Source organism: Leiobunum rupestre, chromosome 11 (genome assembly GCF_980474605.1).
Source record: "Leiobunum rupestre chromosome 11, qqLeiRupe1.1.hap1, whole genome shotgun sequence".
Lineage (NCBI taxonomy): Eukaryota > Metazoa > Arthropoda > Arachnida > Opiliones > Sclerosomatidae > Leiobunum > Leiobunum rupestre.
The window spans coordinates 10380752-10407457 of NC_143394.1; the positions used below are offsets into that span (position 1 = coordinate 10380752).

General features: G+C 36.8%; 1 protein-coding gene across 1 annotated transcript; it reads right to left on the reverse strand.

Moving 5' to 3' along the window:
* Positions 1-826: 826 nt before the first annotated feature.
* Positions 827-15692, reverse strand: LOC149921302 (vasoactive intestinal polypeptide receptor 1-like). The gene is made up of 13 exons (XM_090163545.1): positions 15249-15692; positions 13436-13546; positions 13225-13373; positions 13067-13161; positions 11584-11695; positions 11359-11515; positions 10193-10253; positions 7027-7096; positions 6297-6388; positions 6100-6244; positions 4966-5007; positions 3697-3838; positions 827-1552 (listed from the first exon to the last, which is right to left on the reverse strand). Exons 1-13 carry the CDS (start codon positions 15397-15399, stop codon positions 1062-1064), a joined length of 1818 nt encoding a protein of 605 aa, XP_090019671.1. The 5' UTR covers positions 15400-15692; the 3' UTR covers positions 827-1061.
* Positions 15693-26706: the final 11014 nt, after the last annotated feature.

Below are 26706 nucleotides of genomic sequence, written 5' to 3' on the forward strand. Positions count from 1 at the left end.
TTGAAAATGGGTGTTATCCCAACTGAGATGGCCAACCGCAAATCCATTACAGTTGGGCCAACGAAAATGTGCTACTGGGGTCGTGTCACATGTAATTCTTAGAAAAATATTGCTACTACTACAAAATCAGTTGATAATCGTAAATTAAGGTATTTGCTATTAATATTTCTACCTATTTTCGTTCAATCAAAAAGATGCTACTAAAATTTAAAATTTCAGTCTAAATCTAAAGTTCCAACATAACGTTGCCCATTAAAACACTTTTTGAGTGACAGCGTGTGACAAACGTCATAATAACGTCATAATAGGGGGATGGAGCTTACTGATAGAGCGTAAGGGAGATGGCAACCAAAGCTAAAATCGGCTCGACATAGACAATCTCGCCAAGTATAAATAAAAACGTTCTTGGTAGTATAGCAATAAATAACCTTTAACCCTTGAACTTTTAAAGCTGTTTAATCCTAAGTTAAAAACCGCAATCTAATTTAAATTTTTAAATATAGGTAGAACCAGGAGCTCATGAAGATAGGAGTGAGTATTCAACTTTGAATAGTGTTGATCAGATACGCGTATTAGGGGGCTGTGAATCAAAAGGGGTTCAGACTTGCTTCGTTTCATTGGGTTGTGGATCAAATTTAAAGATCACGGATGTTTAGAGCGTACAAATTGCTCTGACTAAGTTTTCTAATTTTAAGAAATGGTTTTTTAATTACATTTTAGTTTTATAGGAATTTTAACAGATGGCATGAAGCAGTTGAATATTCTGATCTTGAAGCATTCCTGGTAGAATGTATGTTCTCAAGTAGAAAATATATAACAATCACGCGCTTCTAATGCTCAGGGTTGGCGCGAGGGAACTTCCGGTTTATATTTCAGCAGACAAGGCTTAAGACATAATGTTACCGAAAGTTAATGTGCCTATTAATCGGCCATATTGCTATTCCTTTTGTATATTCTTGATTACGTACATGTGTTCTTGACAATCGCGAGTGTTTCGGGTACGTTGACCCATTTAAAAATTCCTTTTAAGATAAATATAATTAATTTAAATCTTATTCATCTTATAGACAAACTGAGCTGTCCGAAGACACGGGACTAATCGCTTCAGATTTCCAAGCCTTGGCTCTAACTAGGCCGTTGTCTGCCCCCGAGTTGGCCCTGTCGCGAAAGTCCTTTAACGCGATGGCGTTTTCAGTTTTGTCGTCGGCGGAGAAGGACCGGCGCCTGCGCCTTCGGTTGCACGGCAGGGTCAGACACTGCCGGTCGCCGGTCCCGATAGATGTCGCCGCGCTCTCGGTGGACACGTTGAGTTCTTCATTCATTCGCGTGCTGTACATGGGCTCCTCAGCTAGTGACTTGCTGGGTGAGAGTTTCACCTTGCATTTCTGTTTCTTGACGGATGTGTTATGGCTTTGAACTCCTACCAGCGTCGTGATGACGGCCGGCGAGAGGGTGGAGCTGTTCGGTATGATGTTGACCACCGTGTGCGTCCCAGCTATGGCGCAGGCGGAGTTTCGAGGCGAAGGGTTGAGTTCGTGTCTCTCGGCCGAAACTGGAATATTTTTCTAATTATTATTTTAAAGGGAGTATAACCTTTTCAGGAAATTGGGCCAATACATAATTTTCTCCCCTCAATTTTCTAAACCACGTGTTATACGTAGTGTGAAATACAGTGGTTTTTGAGGAATTATCCCACTAAAGCATCCCCGCTTTGGTAGTGCTTTAATTTCTCATATCTACTAGAACGCCTTTCGTGAATCTAAAACCACGTACCTCATTATTAAGAAATTATGTTTGAATAAATATCCAAACTATAATGATAATTAATAATTTATAGCTCGGATATTGTTGTTAATATGTTAATTAAAGGTGAATTTAAAAAATAAACACTAAATATGAAACAATAAAGGTTTAAAGTAAGAAAACCTCTTCAGGGCGGGCACGCTTCCTCTAATAGAAGAATTGGGTGTTTCTACTATCGTTCTAGACAAGCGCCATGAGCGAGAAAAGAGAGAAGCTATGGCGCACCCTACCAAACCAGGAGGGTGCTACTCCCTTTAAGTGCCTGGGTTTTCGGTTTGCTAAGCTGACACGTATTTGCGTTTTATAATCACAAATCGTCTGAGGCGAAGGAAAATATTCCGCATTTTATTAACTTCTCGCGTTGGCCGCTACGTGGCTCAGTGTAAACTGAAAAGGCCAATTGGGTGTCGAACAAACCTTTTCAGTTAACATAGAGCCACCTAGTGACCAACGTTTGAAACTTTTTGATCCGCTAAGCGGAACATTTGCAGTTATTAAGGTCCCAATAAGTATAGGTCTACCATAGGGGCCCACGGTAACGGCGTTGTCCTGGAGAGAAGAAAATTAAAGTACGACGATAGGGCAGTAGTGACATCTTCTTTTTAAAATTTCTACACCTAAAATATGGTAGAGCAGCTCAGCAGCCAAGCTCGGATTGATAATTGCCCCACAAAACGCGTCTAAATCTCAAATATCAAACATTAATACCTTCAGAAACACAACTCTTATTTCTAATAGCCAGTTTTAAGTTCTGATGAATCATTTTGCAAAGATAAATGTTAATTTTAAGTATTTAAGCGAATAAGCCTTGGCTACGGTGCTAAGGGCCCGCGGCGGAGATCTCTCCCGCGTGGTTCTAAGTTGAAAAACGTTTGCGCACGGCTTTCGCGCATTCATCATGCATTTCGCGAAATGAATTTAAGAAATGCATAGTTGAGGACGTAGCCACTAGGAGGTGCAGATTTTGAATACCTACCTCTTAATAACGGGTATGTGATCGTCAAATGTTTGGCCTAGCTTTTGCTTACGGGGACTTTTGATAGACTTATGGTATAGCCTAGTGTTGCCGATCCAACGCCGGCGTCGCCGCTATTTTCTCTGGCGTGAAAACGCCGCCGCCGAGTCATTTACTTTTTGGCGCGCCGAATATAAATTGCGATCACGCCGCCGATTTTTTTTTTTAGATTTTCTTTGTAACTTTTTTTTACTTAAAAACAATTTAGGAATTTTTTTTTCAAATTTACCAAAGGGGGAGAAACTTCGGCACCTTCGCCAAATATCATACATTAATTTGGTAGGTGGTATTTGAAACCCGCTTTTGGTAATGATTTTTAAAGAACATTAAAGAGGCCAAAACTCGTTTGAATTTCAGAAGTAAATGAACCGAAGTTATCGAAATAGTCCTCAGAATCGAAAGGCGTTTTCCTTATGAAAATGATGAGAAAATCGAGTCAAAAAAAGCTAATTTCCATCCCCGTCTTTTGACGCGATAAATTTCACTTGGGAATTGTGGGTATAGCTATTTCTATGTATAAAAAATGGTTTCATAAAAACAAAAACGTTTTTTTTTCGTCGCAAAATTTCAAATTCGAGGTAAAAATGTAGGCCTAACTTTATAAGGAAAACGCCTCCAACGTGGGGAGTATAGCAGTCTGATAGCTTTGGTTCATTTACTTTTGCTCTTACGAGATACAAATTTTGGGAAGAATTTTTCCAATCGTGTTCTGGTCCTTTAACCCTCGTCTACATATTTTCTACTTCCGTTTGGGAAGCATGAATTTTATTTTATAACTATGTTGCTGAGTTGCTCGCAATACTATCGTGTTGGGAGGGAAAGTCTTCAATGTGCCAGCGGATTATCCGTAATTAGAAATAAAGCCATCCTTGATTTACCCGTATTGGATTGCAGGGAATGCACGGAACCTCTGTTACGGCTAATGAGGGTGTTGGACTGAGTGAAGAGAGATGTGTGCGAACTGAAGCGGTCTGCCTGACTCTTCCATTTCTTCCACGCCCTTTTCAACTCGCTTCGTACCTACAACAAAATACGTATAAATACTAACAAAAGTGACATAATCAGTAGCGGCGCTAAGGTTTTTTCACAGGTGGGCTAGTTATTTTGTGGCCCCTAAGAATTTTGTGGCCCTTAGCGGGAACCTTGGATTGACCATATTTCGCAAAAGTGGTGAAATCGAAAAAACCCAAAATTTTCCAGGAAGCGAGAAGAGCAAGGTCGTTTTATTGTTGCGGCTCTCGTCACGTTTTCTGGACCCCCTACTGACCTTGTATCTGACCTGGAGGAGACACTTGCATGCCTGGGATATTTCCCTAAATTCCCATAAGCCCCTTTCTTTTCAACTTTTTCTCAATTTCCGCTACCTTCCACCCGAATCTATATGTTTATGGTCTACTACCTTTTTGAGTAAACAAATTGATTTTGAAAGATTTTGCCAGAAAAACGTTTCTTCGCAATAAAACAAATTTCTAGAGATAATGAAAATTCATAAATTAAAACATGTGGCCTCTTAATTATGAATATGTGGCCCTTTTAATATAAATATGTGGCCCCTCTCAGAAATGCAGGGGGACTAAAGCCCACTTCAGCCCACCCTTAGCGCCGCTACTGGACATAATTACCAAAGGTGTGTCAATCGGACCTATTTCTGAAATTCTGAATGAATGATACGAGTGAAATACAAGTTGGGAGGGGAGAAGGGAAAGTATGCCTTGGGGAGGGAAGGAAGTTAAAACCAACAAATAACGCCTCGTAGTGAGGAACGGAGGAACTAAGTAGCACTGGTCAAAGTTAGTGTATTTTTTTTCGTCGTTCTGTGGAGACGCTATCGCCATCTACCTACGATATAACACCATAGACTAAAAAAAGATCCAGAAAGGCGTCCACATATAGTCTTATATGTGGTCGATCTCTAGTCGAGCATTCATTAAACCTTTAGCATACGAAAGTACAGGGATTGTCACACTTTTGGTAATTATGTCAGTTTTGATACTAACCAGATTAAGAACGTTTTTCACTAGGGCAAAAACGACGCAAAAAATCCCCGTTAGGCCTAATACTATCTTTTTGCGTCGACGTTCACCGTTGTGTCGTTTTTGCCCGAGTGAAAACCAGCCTTAAGGCTTAACAACTACAGTCTTCCTTACCTCCCCGTTCAGAAAGCAGTACAATAGAGCTACCAAAAACCCCTGTTGAAATAAACGTTTAACTAATTTAATATAATGATCACTACCACGAAGAAAAGTTAAGGAGTCGTGTTGTAAGACAATTTCAACGCTTCACCGTGATGCCAGCGGGATAATAAATCTATTCCGAAAGTTCGTGGATGAAACATTTGTCCACCACCCATTTTATAACGTCGTCTGTTCCGTCTTCTTAAAGACCGACTACATAAATCTTCGGTTTACTCTGTCTTTCACTAGAAGTCGGCTGACTGCAATACACGTGTGCCATGCAGTCAGCCGACTTCCAGTGAAAGACAGAGTAAACCGAAGATTTATGTAGTCGGCCTTTAAACTTGGAGGAGTGGAAAGAAGATAACACAACAGACTATTTGATGACGTAGGGGACGTGAATCTTCACAAGATGAGTGGAATGATATTTTCATCCACCAACTTTTAGAATCGACCGAATCGACTTAGTGGGGTTGAAAGTAAAAAGGGTGTTTATTTGCGCGTGAAACAGCGTGATGACGTTAAAGAAAAATCTTTAGCAGGTGAGTTTGTGACGTCACTACGACCCATTTATGCGCTGGTGTCATGGTAACGGTTAAAAATGGTCTTAAATCACGACTACTTTCCTTTTCTCCATGCTTATATAAACTTCGCGGGTAGATCGAAAAGCGCCATCTAATGTTTATAACTGGGACAAATGGCTTCGGGCGAAATTTGAATTTTATTTTTGTGTCCTCGCTTTAGAACCAAAATATCTTACGAAAATCTAGAAAATAACTTCGCGACCGAAATCACACCACTACTGCCATCTATGTTGCTAAGTTGGCATTAAAAAAAAGATTTCCAAATTTTAAAGGGAAACATAATCATTTTAAAAATCCGGCCAGAATTTCAGGTAGCCCCTCCACTTCCGTACCCCGTGATAGCAGATTCAACGAATGCTAATTTGTCATTTTTCAAGCCCTATTTCCTAAATTAAAAATATTCTGTGACCTTTTAAGATTTCATAATGAAACTCTAAGCCTCATTTGCTAATAGAACTAGCGACTAGTTCACGTTTTAAAAACTAGATGGCACTTTCCAGGCTATAGAGTAAGAGGGACTAACTTGAAACGATGAGAATAATTGATCAATGTACAACCAAATAGTTTCGGCCAAATGACTGTAGTCGGCGGCGAATGAAATGCCCAATGTAAATGCGTAATGAACTCCGAACAACGGCACCAAGACCAACGTTGATTTGAACCATTTCCTGCGGGTTCAGTTAATTAGACTATTTTAGTAGTTAAAGTGTACATTAATACCTGTACTTGTATCGTTTCATCTGCGGCGCTTGCGGCAGGAACATTTTCATCAGAAGAACTCGAGTAATGTTGACGAAAATTAAAAAGTTTAGCTGTTGGAAAAATCAAACCTTCAATAAATGCCGCTCTCTTTTTTCCCCTGCGCGCATGCGCGGGAGTTTTTAAGACCCAGGATTGATCGATCGATATCGAAAGTATTAATAATGGTAACTTTCACAAATACCAAATTTTCACAATTTCTAACTACCTCTAAATGACGTGGGTTTAGAAAATACAGTAATGACAATTTTAAATCTAAAATGTGTAAATTTTTATACAATTAAGTATTAATTATTAAAATTACGTTATATATTGTAAAAAGCAACAAAAATATTAATGAAATATTATTAATATATTGTATATTAATATTATTGATAAAATATATAAAATAATATATAATAATTAATTAACATAATTATATTTATGAATACCGTATTCCCTTTAAAAGATGTCGCTCTAGACCTGAAATGGGGTGGGGCATCTATATAACGTCATAACACCGGAGTTATAAGTGGCGATTCCATGTTCCAATATAGTCTAAATCTAAAATTTATTTCATGACTTTTTTAAATTTTAAAAAAATATTTGCTACTATTTGCCATATAAGTAAATATTTGCCACATTATTTGACGCCTGTGATTTACCACTTTGGAACACTGAAATGGAATTGTTTGTTTACATATATACTCACAACAATGGAGGTAGTGATGGGTCCTCTGATGATCCAAAATATTTCCGCCTGTTTATTGGTGGTCCAACACCTAGTAAAATGTTTACATTAACCTTAACAGTTAGTATTATCAGAAGAAAATAATATATCTTTTAAGGAGCAGTATTCATCTTATTATCTTTCTAATGTTACCCCTTTGAAACATGTATCCTCGCAGGCTACCGCTGATTTTTCAAACTACTTTTCGTTCAGTAACACCACGGCCAACTTTGATCACGCCCTGTTCCCGCTACAGCGGCCAACACATTCGTCGAAATTCCGCGAGCAAGGATTTTCCCCCTATAAACTATACTATAATGTATAGAAGGTCAGCGCCACGCTCGGTGGTTATATTGTCCCCAATGTAAAAACTATACTAAAAATAATAATCCGCTAGGGGCGCTGACGTCATACACATCTTTTGCTCATAGGTTAAAACAGAAACGTCAACGAATGAGATGGCCGCTGTAGCGCGAGAGATGCGCGAGACATCAAAGTTGGCCGTGGTAACGCTTACCGTTGAGTGCCAGAATTTTCAAGTTTCCGGTTTTGACGTCACATTGCTCATCGGTATAGTGACGTCACACGAACGAAGAATTGCTCGAACATTAATTTAATGGTCGTTAAACTTAATGGAGTTATTGATAATTCTTTTGTTTTATGCATAAAAATGCAAAATAATAAAAAATAAATCAAATAATCAATGTGCAATATTTTGTATAAATTATGTACGTGGGAATTTCTGTTAAGCCTTTGCACACATGAGGTAGCCCCAGGTAGGCGGCATTTCCCAAAATTAGCAATGGCCAAATAAAGGGGTCCTATTTTTCAAAAAATGGTTTCTACTCCGTTGATGCTTACTGAACGCAGCCATAGTGTGGGTCTATAAATTGATTTTCTTAAACTATCACAACGGGAAAATATATTTGATAAATATGTAAATACATAAGTGTATAATATTATTACATATGTGTATAATATTATTAATAAGTATATAATATTATTACATAAGTGTATAATATTATTGCATAAGTGTATAATATTATTACATAAGTGTATAATATTATTACATAAGTGTATAATATTATTACATAAGTGTATAATATTATTACATAAGTGTATAATATTATTACATAAGTGTATAATATTATTACATAACTGTATAATATTATTACATAAGTGTATAATATTATTACATAACTGTATAATATTATTACATAAGTGTATAATATTATTACATAAGTGTATAATATTATTACATAACTGTATAATATTATTACATAAGTGTATAATATTATTACATAACTGTATAATATTATTACATAAGTGTATAATATTATTACATAAGTGTATAATATTATTACATAAGTGTATAATATTATTACATAAGTGTATAATATTATTACATAAGTGTATAATATTATTACATAAGTGTATAATATTATTACATAAGTGTATAATATTATTACATAAGTGTATAATATTATTACATAAGTGTATAATATTATTACATAAGTGTATAATACTATTACATAAGTGTATAATATTATTACATAAGTGTATAATATTATTACATAAGTGTATAATACTATTACATAAGTGTATAATATTATTACATAAGTGTATAATATTATTACATAAGTGTATAATATTATTACATAAGTGTATAATATTATTACATAAGTGTATAATATTATTACATAAGTGTATAATATTATTACATAAGTGTATAATATTATTACATAAGAGTATAATATTATTACATAAGTGTATAATATTATTACATAAGAGTATAATATTATTACATAAGTGTATAATATTATTAAACAAGTGTATAATATTATTACATAAGAGTATAATATTATTACATAAGTGTATAATATTATTACATAAGAGTATAATATTATTACATAAGTGTGACACTTTTTATTCTTCACTTGCAAAAAATTTATTGAGAGCTATTCGCAAGACAGACTGCATTACGGTCTTCGTCGCCATTTTGCGTCATCTTGCTATCGCGTCACCCGTAGCCTTTGACAGCGCCTCGCTAGGTGGGATTTTATTTTTGTGATGACGTCAGTTCGTTACTAGCTCTCAGTAAAATATTCCCCAAAGTGACAAACTTATGGAACAATATTATTGACTTATTGTAAATATAATGAGGGAAATTTCTAAGAACAGCCACCGCTTAAATGGCGTCACTAACAAGGAGACGACCCGAGGTGATAATCACTGATTTTGTTCAAAGTCGGGTATACAAGTTTTCTTATTTGGGTCAAATAACATAAGTGTATTTATGTGCAACAATAAAAAAAAAAAAAAAATGTACACCTCCATGTAACTTGAAAAACCTGCAAGGGAAAAGTTGCGACAGGCTTTCGTTTTGCCATGGCAACCGAAAACGTTTTTGAACAACATGATTTGGATTTTTTTCCATTGAAAATAACATGGGAATCTGAAGGATTTTAAGGGTCCCCCAATTGACCAAATTGCATTTAAACTTGGTTAAATAAAATTTTTAAAATAAATTTAAATGTATTTTTAACGGTTTTGAAATTTTCGAAATTTTTCATTTTTTAAAAGGTTTCACAGGGGGGATCCTTAAAATCCTTCAGATTCCCATGTTATTTTCAATGGAAAAATCCGAAATGTTGTCAAAAACGTTTTCGGTTGCCATGGCAAAACGAAAGCCCGTCGCAACTTTTCCCTTGCTGGTTTTTTAAGGTATATGGAGGTGTACACTATACCCGAGTTTGAACAAAATCGGTGATTATCACCTCGGGTCGTCTACTTGTAAGTACTAGCGGGGGTTAAGCTATTTCCACCAATGGAAAAACGGGTGGAAGATTAACGGGTGGAAGATTATAGCCCTTTAACCCCTTTTCTCTATTGGGCCATGAAAAAGCGTGACCTTTTACCCGCTTTCCCATTGGTGGAATTGGCTTAAGCTGCCCCTAGTACTTCCTTCATTTGGCAGTGGCATAATTTGGGGAGTTATAATGAATGTTAAGCAGTAATGAGATTAGGCTTTTGATTTGGAAAAATCCCGTCCGTTAAAAACAACATCGAGCCGGCGAAGGTACATCTTCCCTTTTTATCGCCTAGATGGATACTACTCGTACATACATCTGACAAAAATTCGAATTACATGTCATTCTCGAACAAAGCTCTAATGACGGTCCACGGGATCAGAAAGAAAGCCGGCAGAGCTGAATTAAAAATCCATTTTCACGGATAAATCTTTTGCCTGAAGACGTATTCACACTAGCGAATACAGTTGGCCAACCGAATTGCTCCGCGTTAATGGAGGCTTGGATAAATAATAGTTGTTCCTACTTGGATATACCAATCTAGCGTTCCGCCTGCATTTGATAAGTGTTTGTTACGGGTTCTGCCTTGTAGAAGGCTACGCGTTACGGGAGTTTCGGAAATTCTCCGTTAACTTCGTCGAAGCGGAGCTGTTGTCGCAAAAGCCATTTGCTTGTCAGGTTTTTTCCCAAGTGATATATCCAGGTAGGAACTACTATTATTATTTATCCAGGATGGAGGGAACATATTTCGCAACTTTTAGCGATTATTAACGTTTTAAAAGAAAGTTGATTTTGTTAATAAGACAGTTCCCAAATAATTATTTTAAAGGGGAACGGTCAAGCTTTAACCAGTTAGATAGCCCTATAGCCCGTTAAAAACTAAAATTTATGGCGAAAACCACATCAAAAAATATTGAGTGGTTAATTTTTTATTAAATAAAGAAATTTCGGGAAAAAGAAAAGCGCGCGTCTGCCGCGACACCTGGTGAGACGTCGGTGAGACAGAAAAACAACGTAAAAGCGCGCGCTGCTGAAGACGCGAAAAATTTGTTTTGCACACGTGGCGCGTTCCAGTTATAAGAGACTTAAACCTAAATTGCGCGATTTTAAAAGTTAGGATACTTCGCAAATCCCTCGTACGGGGTTAGGGGCGCTGGCGGCAGCCCCTAAGATGGCGGCGAAAATTCAAACCCAAACACCTGGCGTTATTTTTCGTTTCAACTTTTTGGGCCAAAAGCTATTTTTTCAAGACAAAAAAAGGTACGTGTTAGTATATTGAGCGTCTTGTTAATCTTTTGATACGGAAAAAAGGCCATATTTGGAAAAGCTTGGCCGTTCCCCTTTGAGTCTTCTTTTCTGCTACTAAATATCCTTCGCTTCAAACGATTCTGAGAATCTTGATATAGTATGAAAGACAAACTTTACCAACTGGGATCCAAAACCGCGCTGGCCAACTGTTAGCTTGCGTAATAATTTTTGGAACCATTTTAAATCGCGAACTGACCCCAACCCAGTACGACGTAAGGAATGATACCACCAGCGTCCCTGAAGACGGCCAAGAAGACCAAGTTATGCAGATATAGACCCTCCATGAGAATCCAGCTGTAATTGGCCATTAAGGTGTACTGCCAGAAACAAGTGAAGACCTTGCACTGTATGGACTGAAATTGCAAGATTTTATAAACACGTTTTTAACTAACTTCCGGGATTGCCGACAAGCCGTGCTTACCCTGTCGTTGGCCTCTGGGAAGAAAATGCTTCTGGTGAGAACGCTCCAAGCCCGCAACATGAACGATGAAAACAAATGCAGATGTAATTTGTTTCTGGGACATCGTAGTTTTCTGAAAATTAATCGTACCGGAAATCGATAATAAGGTTCATTATTTTGTACAGAATTGTAATAACAATTTTCCCATAACTCGCTGAAAATTAGCAATTTTCACTACGTGTCTTTCTACTGAACGTACTAGTTTAGGATCTTTCACTACGCTCTGCAATTTAAGTTTGAACACTTTTCATCTAAGCACTATTTGGGTCTAGTGTCTACGTGTTTGGTCGTGACTTAGTCTCCGTTAAAATGATTTATTGGAATCTGACACCACGAGGTTTAGAAGGCAGGAACGTCATTTCAAGATTTTTTAGGAGGGGGCAGAACTTGAATGTCCGGGATTCTGAGAAAATAGGTTTTTATATAGGGCAAAAACGCGTCAAATTTTTTTTTGGTCAGGCTAACAATAATAATGTTTTGTTGTGTCAATTTGTGAACTTTTTAGCTCATAAATATTCAGGGGGGGAAAGCCCTTCCCCCTTGCCCCATCCAAATGACGTCCTTGATAGAAGGGGAGGAGCTACTCTGAAATATGGGCTGAAATTTTCAAATGATTATGTGGCCCTTTAAATAAAGACGATGGAACATATGACGCTACGACGTTGTGCGAAGTTACTTATTGGTATAGGAATTTGGTATAATTCTGTAACATACTTTTTGAAAAATAAATTAATACTAGCTGAACCCGGCAGACGTTGTCCTGCCAGTGTATATTTGTTGGTTAATGTGGAAAAATGGAAAATTACTCCTATTGATAAGGTCTCATTATTTTTATGAACTATATACATTTTTTGCGAATGATCTACATTATTGACTATTCTATTCGCTATGTAATTGGTATATCACTGATACCAATTTTCATGGTGATGGGAATGGTATAGAAAATGATCCACTGCAGCGCCATCTAGTGGCGAGTTAAAGTGAAATGGATAGCATAAAAACCTCCATGAAAAAACACTGAGATGTGTCAATGTTAGAGTTTATTAATCTTATGCATAATACCACAATCCATTTTTATATATATAGATAATGTTTTGTGCGAAATAGATTGTAGAGAACGCTTTTAAATTTGGTAGTCAGCTTCTCCATCATTTGGTTAAGATCAAACTGTAGTACTTTTGGGCATCAACAAAATAAGTGACTTTGTAAAAATATTGTTTTTCGTCATTTTCCCAAACCAAAGTGTCACGTGTACCATTAAAATTAGATTCATGAATTCTATACATACTAGCTCGATACAATAACTGTATCGTAAATTCCACTAAATTGTGATTTTTGTTTCGAAATTGATGACCCTTTCTAAAATTTCATTAATTCAATTGTTTAATTTTTTAATTAAAATGCCTAGCTGATCGAATAGTTTGAAACACCTTGCGTATCTTACTTGACGAGGTAAAGGATGAGGTACGCCGTTAAGAGCGTCACGAATGAACACGAGTAGCCCACTTTCGATAAGATTGAAATGTACGGCATATTTTCCTGTTGGGAAATACCTTTATTTAACTTAATGACTCGTTCCATTCAACTGAAGTAAGACATTACGTGAACTAGGGTGTATGTCAAGTTGATGGCGTCGGGATGCGGGACGTCCATGTAGTGAAGCAGGCACATGGAATAGTTGGTCCACGTTTTGTTGTACTCTGGGTGCACGAACCAGCTTCCCAATCTCGTACATTGACGACTCGCGAAAGCTACAACGAAATTACTATAGAATCTTTTCTCGTCAGGGCAGAAATGGGTAGCATTCGTGTACCATCAAGATTGAATCCGTGTATGTAGTCGGGACATTGTAGTATTTGGGTAGCTCCACCTGGAATTCCAGGCCAACATAGTAAACCATCCCAAAACGGTGGGCAGAAACCATCTTAAATTATATTTGCTAGAGTTAAAATAGATTTCCCTTAACTAACAACATTTAGTTGTATAAAGCAGAGCTATAATACTACGTCAACTGGATAGAATTTTCAACGTTTCATGCTGGGCAAAACGTTTCGTGCAAGGGTAAATAGAATGGAAATTTCAACGTTTCGTATTGGGTCAACAAAGTGGAAATTTTTACGTTTCATGCTGGGTAAATAGAATGGAAATTTAAACTTTTAGTATTGGGTCAACAATTTGGTAATTGCAACATTTCGTTTTGGGGCAACAATGTGGTAATTTAAACGTTTCGTATTGGGTCAGCAAAGTGGAAATTTCAACGTTTCATGCTGGGTAAATAGAATGGAAATTTCAACTTTTAGTATAGGGTCAACAATGTGGTAATTGCAACATTTCGTTTTGGGGCAACAATGTGATAATTGCAACATTTCGTTTTGTGGCAACAAAGTGCCAAATTCAAAGTTTCATATTACCGTGTCAACATTGTACAAAAGTAACACAGTGTTATAACAATGCAACAAGTTAGTTTCACACTAGGACAATAAAAAATTAGTACGCAAAGTGGAAATTCCGGGCTGGGTCAAAAATGTATCAAGTTCGTTTCATTCGGGGTTCACAATGTATAAAGTTCTAGTTTTTACAATGGGCTCATAAAGTGGGAAACCAAATATCCAGTTCAACCTTGGCAATGGACCAAAAAGTGTCCAATTCAACGTTTCATATTATTGAGTCAACAATGTATAAAATTCAACTTTTCATTTTGAGTCAACAAATCATCGCAGGCAATGTTTCATACCGGGTTAACAAATTGCTAATTTCTTCTTCTCATACTGGGATAATTAAGTGACAAGCTCGATTCATACTTGGTCAACCATGCAACAAGTTCGTTTTATACTGGATCAAAAATGTAACGAGCTCGTTTCATACTGGATCAACAACGTATCTAGTTCGTTTCATACTTTATACAAAATGTAACGAGTTCGTTTCATACTGGATCAACAATGTACCTTGTTCGTTTCTTACTGGATCAACCATGTAACGAGTTCGTTTAATACTGGGTCAACCATGTAACGAGTTCGTTTAATACTGGATCAACAATGTACCTTGTTCGTTTCATACTGGATCAACCATGTACCTTGTTCGTTTCATACTGGATCAACCATGTAACGAGTTCGTTTCATACTGGATCAACAATGTACCTTGTTCGTTTCATACTGGATCAACAATGTACCTTGTTCGTTTCATACTGGATCAACAATGTACCTTGTTCGTTTCATACTGGATCAACCATGTAACGAGTTCGTTTCTTATAACAAGTTCAAAGTTTTACAATAGCTCCCGAAAGTGGCAAATTCTACTTATCGAACTGCGATTACCTTATAACAAGAACGTTCCGTACTAGGTCAACCATTTAACAAGTTCCGCTTTACACAATGGTCCACCAAAATAACAAATTCAACATTTCATTCTGTACCAACAATGTAAAAATGGATCACCAATGTATCAAGTTCAACTCTTTTGTAACGGGCTTACTACAAAATGGTAATTTCTAGTGGTCATATTGGTATATCAATATATGAAGTTCAACTATTACAATGGGTCCGCAAAGTGGCATGTACAAAGTTGCATACTGTATCAACAAACATAAATACAAACGGATCTTAGTGAAAGTCAATGAAACAACTCACACGTGATCGTTGCCATTTCAATCCTGCGTTCGCACTTGTCCTTCTCGAGCTCGAGTCGTCGTGCCAATTGAATTCGCTCCATCGCGTAGTCGTACCCGTAAAGATCAGTCTGGTTTTCCATTTCCAAATTCTCTAAACTCTGCGGAGTCATTGCGAACGCGTGTCTTCCCGGGGGAAATTGAAACTAAGCCACGCTGTCATACACCCCGTATCAAAATGTGGTTCGTTTCCCGACGAGTCTTCCCCTAATCCATCACGGCCCGAAATACGTTGTAACTCCTTCGAGCGAGCCGCCAATTGTGAAAATATTTTACAACGATACACGCGCCGGTAGGAGGGGTATCTAGTGAGACGCGAAAACTTGAATGACGGTTTACTCGGCTCTATGCGGGTGAGACCAAATCAATTTTCCGTCTTCCTTATTCCAGCCAACATCTTGCCACGTAGTCTTCGTCGATATCGAAGCCTGTCTCGCGAGCGTGAAATGGTGACTGATAATAGGAACTATGACGTTGACAACCCACCTATTCCATCTTGCTTCCATCTCGTCCCGGATGCGAGCCACCCCAGCACGGCGGAAGCATTTTATGATTTCGCCCCAACAACCGTTCCGTGCACTCGCTAAGCTTTTTACCGCGTCCCGAGATTATTTCTGGAGGAGTACACGGTCGGAATGTTAAGCTCGTAACTGCCCGCTTATCAAGGGTGTACGCACTTTGGACAAGTTAAAGGAGGCAAGGTCACGGAAATCCTGGTGTTCGTGAATGCTTTGGGGACCTTTTTGAAACCGGAAGAATTTTGTTATGTTTAGACTAAGATGGATTTCAGGTGATAGCTAACACAAAAACAGCGTAGAACTTAAATAATTTTAGGTTTCATTTCATATAAAATCAATATTTATTCAAAAATAAAATAGCTCTGATCATTAATTAATAATTAATTATTTATAAACCATATTTAAGCCTGTAATAGTTTTAGAAAGTTAGTAGTAATACCCTTGCAATATTTTCTCTCTTAAATCGAATTTTCCAAAATTGCGAAATCCCGCGTCTTAAACGAATAAAATATGCAGTAAAACATGACTGTAGCCGAGTTTACACTTTTACTTGATATCTTTCTAAACCGATTCAAACCGTTTTTTACCGCTTACGTGTGAACGTAGCTTTAGTTGAGACGATACGCGGGAATCATGGTCTAGTTTAATCCCGGGTTACGAGAGGGGGAGAGGGGGAATGAAAAACATCACCGGCGTGTACTTCAATCTCTTCGGAAGTAGTCAGTTTCAAGGAACCAATGATATATCGAGTTGATTTATTTTTTAGAAGGGAGGAGCTTATTGATAGAGCATGAAGGGGATTGTTAACAACGCTTAAAATCGCTTCAACATCGGCATTCTCTTTAATTGAAATTAAATTAAATATTAAGTGTTTGATTGGCTACTTGCACAGAGATAGTGGTTAAATCAAAGGACAACGATATTTCAAAAGTGCACAAGAAAATTTTATTAAAAATTTATTTAAAACATTATTAAAATAAATTTTTAATAAAATTTTCTTGTGCACTTTTGAAATATCGTTGTCCTTTGATTTAACCAGTAAATTAAATATATTGAATATTCGAAATAGATCTCATTTTGGACCAAATATTTTTTCCCCGCTATATGCTAAACCAAATGTGTGGACAACCTAAGGTTTTTGGTAATGACGAAGGGAAAGTAGGGGGATGGAAATTTTAAGTCACTAGCTCTCGGAAACAATCGACCTACTTTCGAATAATACGCGCGACTCAAAAGTGAACAAATGCAGCGAACGATTCTCAACGTTGCCAGGTGCCGACTTGTTCGAAGCTGTCTGACTGCCCGCGTTTGACGCCCAATGTTGAATGCAAATTAAGCATAGGGAAATGGGACTGGCTGATTGAATCGCGGGAACTCGGTCCGGAAATTCGCCGGGAAGCGCGCAATCCCGTTCTTCGCCTTTTCGACTTCTTTCTGACCTTTACAATTTCGACGCGAAAATTAGGTTGCCGGTAATGTTTATAACTATGTTCCCTAAACGGCAACCGTCGCTTTGACAGGAAGAGAATACGAAAAGCTTCCGCGAAAACAAATAGTTTTTCTACTCAATTTGCGGTTGCCGGAGGGACACTGATTTCAAATTTCTGCTGGGCTTCATCTTATTCGCATTTTGGGCCTTAGATTACGTTTTATCAAGAATGTGTGAGAGTGAACGGAGAATAAGCAGCCTCTGTTTTGATGATTTCCGGAAGATTTACTCCGCCTACACGGACAGAGAACCTGTGAGCGTCACGGATAGTGCGGCTAATTTTCCGGAAAAATAAAATTTTCAGAATTGCGAAATATTTTCCGCAAATCGGAAAATTAAATTTTTAATTTTTTTTAACTTTTTATCGTTATAAAATGTCTAATAACAGTAAACATACTACAAAACAATAATAGTTACATTGTTAATCAGTTTAAAGCTAGAGTAGAAGTCGGGGACGGTTAATCATTATCTATGATTAAATTAATTTGCCGGTTAATATTTCGGAAAATGATAAAAAAAACATGTATTATTCGGAAAATTTTAGTTTTTTATCGAAAAAAACGTCATTTTTCCAATTAGGTTTACAAATTTATCAAAAAATTAATCGGATAATACAGAAATATAAATTACTTGATCAAAACGTTTTACGAATAATTTTGGGAGCTTTATCTATTGAATAAAAGTTAAGCATCCCCGAACTCTAATCTAGAGGTTTAGTTTTACTTTTAGATTCGAAAAATGAGGCGAAAATTCCGCTTTATTTAAATTTGCAAACAATATTAGACTAATGGAATTAAAACTTTTTTTCGGTAAACAAGGCCTCGGTCATTTTCCGGAAAATGTTCCGACTTACAACACTAGTCTCGGAGTGTCGCAATCAGAACAGATAATTTATATTTTAAATGCAGGTACTTTAGGCCAAATTATTCTGCGGTACCAGGCTTAGAGCAATATTTATCGTTCATTATTTAGATTTCCTACCCAAATTCCAATTTTCAAGTTTCAATAACGTTACCGCCATCTATCGGTTTCCAAAATTTATATAATAATGCAGCGCCGCGTTCTTAAAATTAGCCTTGCACAAAAGTACCATCTGGGAAAATTTCGATAAAAAAAGCGCGTGTCAAAACTATTAAAGCTGGCTGTCATTGTGGTGTTTGAAAATACCTTTACATTATTGAAACTGGCTAATTGTAGATTTGTGTGTATTTGATAATTTTTGATTGACGTACAGCGTAACCAGCCACCGCCGCCGTATTGTACAAAACCTTTGTAATTCCTCCGTTTTCTACATAACTCTCTCCAGCCGATAGGATTAAAGGAATGCATGTTACAGCGATCGATAGGAAATAACAAACCCTCACTGCCCCAAATGTGTTGATTTATCAATTTCCGCCTACAACCTCTAAGCTCGAATTCCTTGAAGATTACACTTTTGATTAGGCCTTGACAATAGCTCGATGCTGAAAGCCAGTTGATGAAAATTCAGTTCCCCTAAGGGGCAGACCATTAAATTTTGGGGGCCTGGATTAACACTATTTGCGCCATCTCCAATTAACTCAAGTTGGGGGTATCAGATGCATTTTGTAGGGTAAATGAAAAATGTAATGTTTCTTAAATTTAAATGGTTTTTATTTTTTTGGCCGCAAAGGGGGCCCTTTGATTGAATGGGGCCCCGGGCTGCACTGCCGTGCCAAGCACAAAAGCATTAACGACCAAAACCAAAATATGGAGAAATTCAAATTTTCTTTGCCTTAAGATACCCCAACTTACTTCTTTCAAATTTATGTAGTAGACTTGGATTTTTCAACTCAAATTATATTCTGGAACTAAACAATTTACAGGCCAAACGATATTTCAGAAATATCATTAAAAAAATGCTTTTTACCACGTATATGTTGGACTATTTATGTCTTAAAACGCGAAAAAAATGCGTCTTGATTTGACTTTAAAGAAAATAAACACATTAATGCGTTTTTGGTTTGAAAATAATGCAAAAACCTAAAATAATGCGTTTTGCAACAAGTCATTTCTCTAAGAACAAAAATTTTAAATTCGAAAATTGAATTTAACGTATAAAATAAGGTGAAATAAAACCAAAATCTGTAAATCGGAAATTTGGTCGTTAATGCTTTTGTGCTTTGCACGGCAGTGCAGCCCATAAAGACCATGCCTAAATCCACCCCAGCCTCCCCTTATTTGATGAAGACTCATTTATAGCTATTTATTTAAAATAATGATTTCGATGCATTAATTATAGCCCCGCGAGTCAATAAATTAGATAGAATCGTAAGACTAACCCTTAGCACTGCAACATCTGTAAGACAGTTATTTAACTTTGATAATTTTAGTCAAAACGAAGGCACATCTTCACCGGCCAAATTAACGGAGTCATTACATCATAGAATGCGAATAGAGCACGCGTTTAGAAGCGACTATCGCAGGTTTGACAGAAACGGCTTAGTCCTGTCAACTAGCGCAGTTTGAAAATTACTTCCTTTGAGCGTCTATTGTATTTTTAGTCTTTTAAATGGAATTGCTTTACGCGTAAGTGATTGGGTCGCTTCAACTATGGTCGACTTGAAAGAACTCAATCTTCCTGTTTTTATGGCTATTGAATCTTTATAGAAATATTCCGTAGTTTAGCCCTTCATTTTAAGACGGAACAGAAACAAGTTGGGCAAGACAAAATATATCTTATCCTCGTTGTTGAGAACCCATGTACGTCACGTCCATAAACCTATTAAACCAGGGCCACAGTGTTTCAAAGAGCCCAAATTAAAACAATGGTCCGTTACAAATAATATTTACATTTTGTAACAAGGAAAAAATGGACAGTGACGCAGCACTATAAGTTTTTAGCTGCGACCCCTGGCGGGGAAGTTATCTTCCCTGGAGAACCGCAGGGTTTTCGTTGGTTTTATTCGATAGATCTTGGAGAATTTAGAAAGTGGAAAAAAATTTACAGTCATACGTTATTTCAAACACCAGTTACAATTAGTTTATGGGTTGGAAAAGTCCCTTTTGGAGCATGTTAACTAGCGATTTATTATTAAACATTACAATTAGTCCCTTAAATATTGTTTTTTAAAGTTTCCCTTCGCAACCTTTGGAGAAAGTTGGATTTTAAAATTTGGAGAGTATTATCGAAAAGCTAGGCTAAAAATTAACCACCATATTTGGCTATAAATTGTATTAGCCGGCAATGAACGTAACGTTTAATAAATTGGGTAAAACTAATTTACAAATGTAAATGAAAAGTAAATAAAGTTATCTGAAAGAAAAATGTTGCTTTTTTTCGGAAAAAGGTTTCAATATTTTTAAACGTATTTTATCTTTTTAATGTAAGACTTTTCTTAAAAATAAAATAAAATAAAATAAAATAAAATAAAATAAAATAAAATAAAATAAAATAAAATAAAATAAAATAAAATAAAATAAAATAAAATAAAATAAAATAAAATAAAATAAAATAAAATAAAATAAAATAAAATAAAATAAAATAAAATAAAATAAAATAAAATAAAATAAAATTATTTAAATTAAAATAAAATAAAATAAAATAAAATAAAATAAAATAAAATAAAATAAAATAAAATAAAATAAAATAAAATAAAATAAAATAAAATAAAATAAAATAAAATAATTTTATTTTATTTTATAATCTTAAATGTTATAAATTTATCGTTATCCAGAAATATTGGATTTTGTTCGAAAGGTTTGAAGCTATTATACACGGTTTTAAACTGGTATCAGTATTTACTTGAGAATTAATTCGTTTTTATGTACTCTAACGATTACTGGTACAAAGTAGATTAAGTTAATATTGTTTCTGATAAAATTATGTGTGCCTATTAGTTTTATCAAGTGGTAACACTAATTCGCGCAACGATGGTACTATTCTGCAACAATTCCGCTAGGAATTTAGTTAATAATTTCAAAATTTAAAACCCAATTTTTTCCAAAGGATGAAAAGAGGAACTTAAAAAAATATTAAATGGACTAATTGTAACGTTTACTAATGACCTTTCCAACCTTTAAACTAGTCGTAACTATCGTTTGAAATAACTTATGACTGTGAATTTTTCAAAGAAGTGTTCATTTAACTGCTATTATTATTCGCAAGCTCCCATTGATTTTTCCAAAACGTTAGGGAAGAAATATAATGCAGGGTGAAGACCGTCCAATATTGATTTTCTAATACTATTTCATATTTAAAACATGGTTTACCAATAGTTAAATATTAAATAGTAATTTTTACAATTTACATCTTTAAGCGAAGTAATAGAGTGGTTAAATTTAAAGTAGTGACGCGGTTTTAATTAATTTTAATCGCCTAAATGGATACATTGGTATAATCAAGTTTGGAATATGGACACAACTAAGGCAAAATAAAAATATAGTTGCCTAGGCCGCCCATAGATGGCGCGAGGCGAAACTTGCCCCGACCCCAAGGGAGGGGCTTCAGCAGCCCTTCAGCCACTTATGAAACCAAACACTCCAACCATTTTCTACTCGTGCAGGCTTTTAATTTGTTTCAATTAGTTTAATTTAAATTACATTTTTTCAAAACCATCTGATTTTCTGCAAACTTTCTATTTTTCAACTCCGGTTGCATTTTCTTTTAAACGGTGCAGGGGTATATAAATCCATACATAATAATCGTGCAGGCTTTATTACTCCAAGAATGAACAGACAATAAAAAAGGTATTTAAGGGGTTCTAGTAGCGAAATGTAGTTATTTTCCTTAGTCTACTCTTACTATTTTTTTCCTAGTGACATCTGTTGACTAAAAAAGGAGTGACAACTTGTCTTTACCAAAGAAATGAATGATGAATAGGATGGTCCAGATTTGGTCTAGTAGCTGCTCTCAAAATCAGGCCCATAGCCAGCAAGGGGGCCTGAGGGGCTGGGCCCCCTCAAAAATAATTTGTGCCCCCTCCAAAAAAATCTGAGAGTTCCCCATCGTGCCCCCTTAAAAAGTATCTGTGCTCCCTTAAAAAGGTATCTTCCCATTGCGCCGAATCCCCATTAGATCGAATTCCCATTAGACCGAATTCCACCAATGTTTTTGATGAAATTAGCTCAAAAGCGGGTTTTGTATTTTTCTAATCGACCGACGCAATATTAACAATTGAGCGACCTTTTGATTTTTTATGGAAGCGTTTTAATATATTTAAGGTTAGGTTAGGTTAGGTTAGGTAACACTGCATTCTGTTCTGACAGATGCTGAAACGGATAAAACCGAATCCTATACCCGGTGAAGTGCGGGTTTTTCGGTCGAATGGGACAATCCCATTAGACCGAATCCTAAATCCGCCAAATTGCGGGTTTTTCGGTCGAATGGGACAATCCCATTAGACCGAACCCTAAATCCGCCAAATTGCGGCTTTTTCGGTCAAATGGGATATTGGGTTCGGTCGAATGGGATTCGGTGCAATGGAACAGATTCCTTAAAAATATCAAAGTAAGTAAACAAAATCAATAAAAAATCTCCTATTCACATTTTATATTTAGTTAAGTCCAACTGTCCAAACTATGTTATTTACTTTCGTAACATTGATTTATTATATTAGTATCACTTCCACGTTTGGAGTTGAAAGTTTTAGCTGTAGCAGGAACAGTAATATGGCACGTAATCAAGTAGAAATATTGATTGGAATATACTAACTAAGGTTAAGTCTATTTGCTATTGTACGAGGTCGTCGTTTATTCAGCTTTACCCAAGTATACCAACTGCGGCTTATTTAACTTTATTACCTCCGTGTAGTGACGTTCAATGGTTCACAGCAATAGAACGTTCTCAATTTGTTCTCAGTTTACACCATTTTAGTTCCGCTATCGGCTCGCGTGAGATTAATCAAGTCATTGTTTTTCCAAGTTTGATTAAATTTGTGGTAAAAGCACAAAGAAATTAAGACCAAACTAATCTGATTGTAAATTCAACTTTGATTTACCTTTTATATAAATTTAATTTATATCTATTAATAATAATAATAGTAATAATAATAATAATCAGCTAGTTTAATACCCAAGGCACCACCTTAGGCCTAAGTCATCAAGCGACTTTTAAAGCAAGCGTCGAAATCAAAACAAGATGCTGAAGTGACATTTTGACCCACAGGGCGGGACATAAAAGTATGCTTCGCGTTGATTGGCTCGTTTGTAAATTTGTCAATAACTTCAATTCTAGTAATTGTTTACAATATATTTTATATGGGATATATAATTTAGGTTAAAGTTCACTAAGTAGAGTAAAATGGTCTAAATAGAATACTTTATAATGGCTCTCTGGCGACGTTATTGTTTCACTATTTTGAATTTTAGCTTCCGTTTCCATTAATAGATGGCTCCACAAAGTCATTTTTTTCGAAGATTCGGATAGATTCATGGCCATCTCTAATAACAGGGGCCTTTTTATAATACAGGTGGCAATGATAGAGCCGACAGTTGCTTTAAAGGCATAAAACCACGTGTTCCAATGTCAAGTGCCAGTGTGACTCGTGTGGACATATAAGCTCATTTTAATGTAGTCACAGCTTCATATAGGTCTTAGGAAAGAAATAAATTTTTAAGGGTACACCCTTAGGAACATGCCGAGCCCACTCAACTAAAAAATCCTGACTACGGGCCTGTTAGGCTGCCATTTTTTTATTACACCGCGAAGAGCGCGTACCTCTGTTGAAAACATAAAGGTTTAGCGGACGTAGTAAAACCGCAACGGCTCTGGGATTAGGGTATGCCGAGGCTTAAGGTCTTCTAATCGATACTGTTTTTACGTAATGATATTGGCGAGGAGGAAGGCCTGTCATCTCTATAAGTTTCGTTTATCCGAGACTGGGGAAATACCGACCTGTAAATTTATGCTCTTTCTTTATGTTTTTGTTGGGTCTCCGCTAAGTGGCAATAAAATAGAGAAATGTTTAAATCTCAGGTTTAACGATTTCTATCGCTTGATGGCAGCACTCTACTATGTGTAATGGTGTCGTTTTGGGAGTACTCAAAATTTAAGTGTGATACGATTAGTTGAATTCGAACCAGTATTTATATTTTTGGAAGTCGAAGTTGGGGATTAAAAAAATTCCTAAAAGATAAAGTATAGTAGCGTAAGTAACGTATTATACCTAAGTACGACACTTTCTAAATTGTGAGAATGCTAATTTTCTTACGAAACCCTATAGGGGTAAGCTATTAAAGCAGCGCTAAGTACCCTACAGTGTGTCAGAATTTATAGCCCAGTGTACCGAGTAACAGAGACCATAGCACCTGAGGCCGATCATCATAGTGCCCTACGTCAGCGTCCACCTAGCCCGGACAGGTGACAAATCCAGCATGGGTAGTAGAACCCCACTACTGATGCTCGCACCTTGGACGCGAGCCACTCCACCCAGCAGAAGGTGCAGCAACGGGTGGACCAATCCCCACTTCGCACACAGCAATGGGATTAAGAGTGTATGCTATAGCAACTCCAGCCTACCTCCGTAGGTAAAGAGTCAAACCCTTTGTAGAGAGCTCCTAAAGGGGAACGACGAGCACACAGCAGCCCAAGTAACCCGGCACAGCTGGCACCGGAGATCCCGGTGTGACTCCAAAAGGCCAGGAAAGAGGACCACCGTGCCCTCATACGGAGGCCCGCCGCCCCACAGCAGGCTACCCAATCCGCCGAGGCGGCCAGTTTGCACGGACCCTCTCCGTTAGCCTGAGCCGAAGCTCAGTATCCAGCCCAAACCTGACCGAAGTCGGAGGTGGAGATAGGACCATTTGATCAGAGCTAGCATCTTCCAGTGCGCCACCGCCCTTATGGGTTACAAGAGCCGGACCCCGACTCCCCGGTAAAGCCACCAGTTATTGCACACTCTAACCCATTGAGGGCCGCTAAGTAAAGTGAAAGTCATTTTTAATACTTTTTCAGTATAAATTTCAGATTTGTCTTACCTAATTGATATTACACCTTGAGCCTAGCGCCACCTATCCAATTTTCCGACTATAATTTCACTGCTGCCGAGTCATTTACCTTTCGGCGCGACGTCGCCGCCGACAAACTTTGGTCCCGCCGCCGAATGGTTTTTGAGATTTTCTATGTAACTTAATTTTTTTTCTTCAGAAAAATTTTGCAATTTGGTTTTTCAAATTTACCAAGGGGGGGGGGCGAAAATGCCCCTTCGCGCCACCGCCGCTGAAAATATTTAACGCCGCCGACCCAAATAAAATCGGCTATGTGTTCTAATTACACCTTACTGAGAATCTAGAATCTTATACTTAAAAAGAACGACATATATTGAGATGGTTTTTCGTTTGTTTCTTGCCATCCACCTCAAAATATAATAATTTTTTTTATAATGTATTTAATTCGGTTGGCCGTGCTACAACGCGTAGGAGGGTGGTGGTAAGACCTTCATATCACGCGATCGAACAACTCCTACACTCACTATTACCGTTAACCTCTAGAAGTTTATATGGAAATTGGAAAGCGAAGAGCCCGTGGGAAAACCGTTTTAACCGGGATTGTCTAATTTGCTGAATTTCTGGACGTCTGGATCGCTGAATTTTGAAGGATTCCTCCTACATAGAAGCTACTATCTTATAAACCATCTGAACAAAATTGACTAATTTGCTGAAGTGCTGAATTTCTGGACCGGAAAATTTTACTTTATTTTCGAATAGTTTCTTTAATTCGAAAATAAAGTAAAATTAATTCAGCACTTCAGCAAATTAGTCAATTTTGTCCAGACGGTTTATAAGATAGTAGCTTCTATGTAGGAGGAATCCTTCAAAATTCATCGGTCCACACGTCCCGAAATTCAGCAAATTAGACAATCCCGTTTTAACCAGTGCCGAAAGAACTTGCAAACTAAACGCTCCTTTCGTTAATAGTCTTGCGCATTGTAACCTGAATTAATGTCATTAAAAGTCGCTCGATGAGTTGGGTCTAATTCGATGCCTTGGTTAATTAGCCTAGCTGATTATGATTATTACTCACCGCTTTTGGGAGATAAGTAGACCTTTACGTAACTTGAAATTTCCCAAGAGGAAAAGTTTCCAAAATTTCATTCTACCTTTCCCCATAATGGAAATTCTTATTTAATTGTTATTAGTGTTATCTATACACTCTTTTCGTTTTCGCGTGCCTGGTTTAATCACAAATATCTTGCGTTTGCACTGCTGATTTTTCCAGGCGTGTCTTAATAATTCTATACCGTGTACGTCGTTTTAAATGGTTGATTGTACATTGGAGAAAGTATTTGGAGTATATGGATAACGCCGGATACCTGCCAACCAAAACAAACGAACATTCATTTGTGGACAGGACTAAAATAAGGATAAATATATAATCGATTAGTTAGGTTACATTACATTACCTTACGTTGGATTAAAGTTATTTTAGGTAAGCTGATAGATTTGTTATATTACCA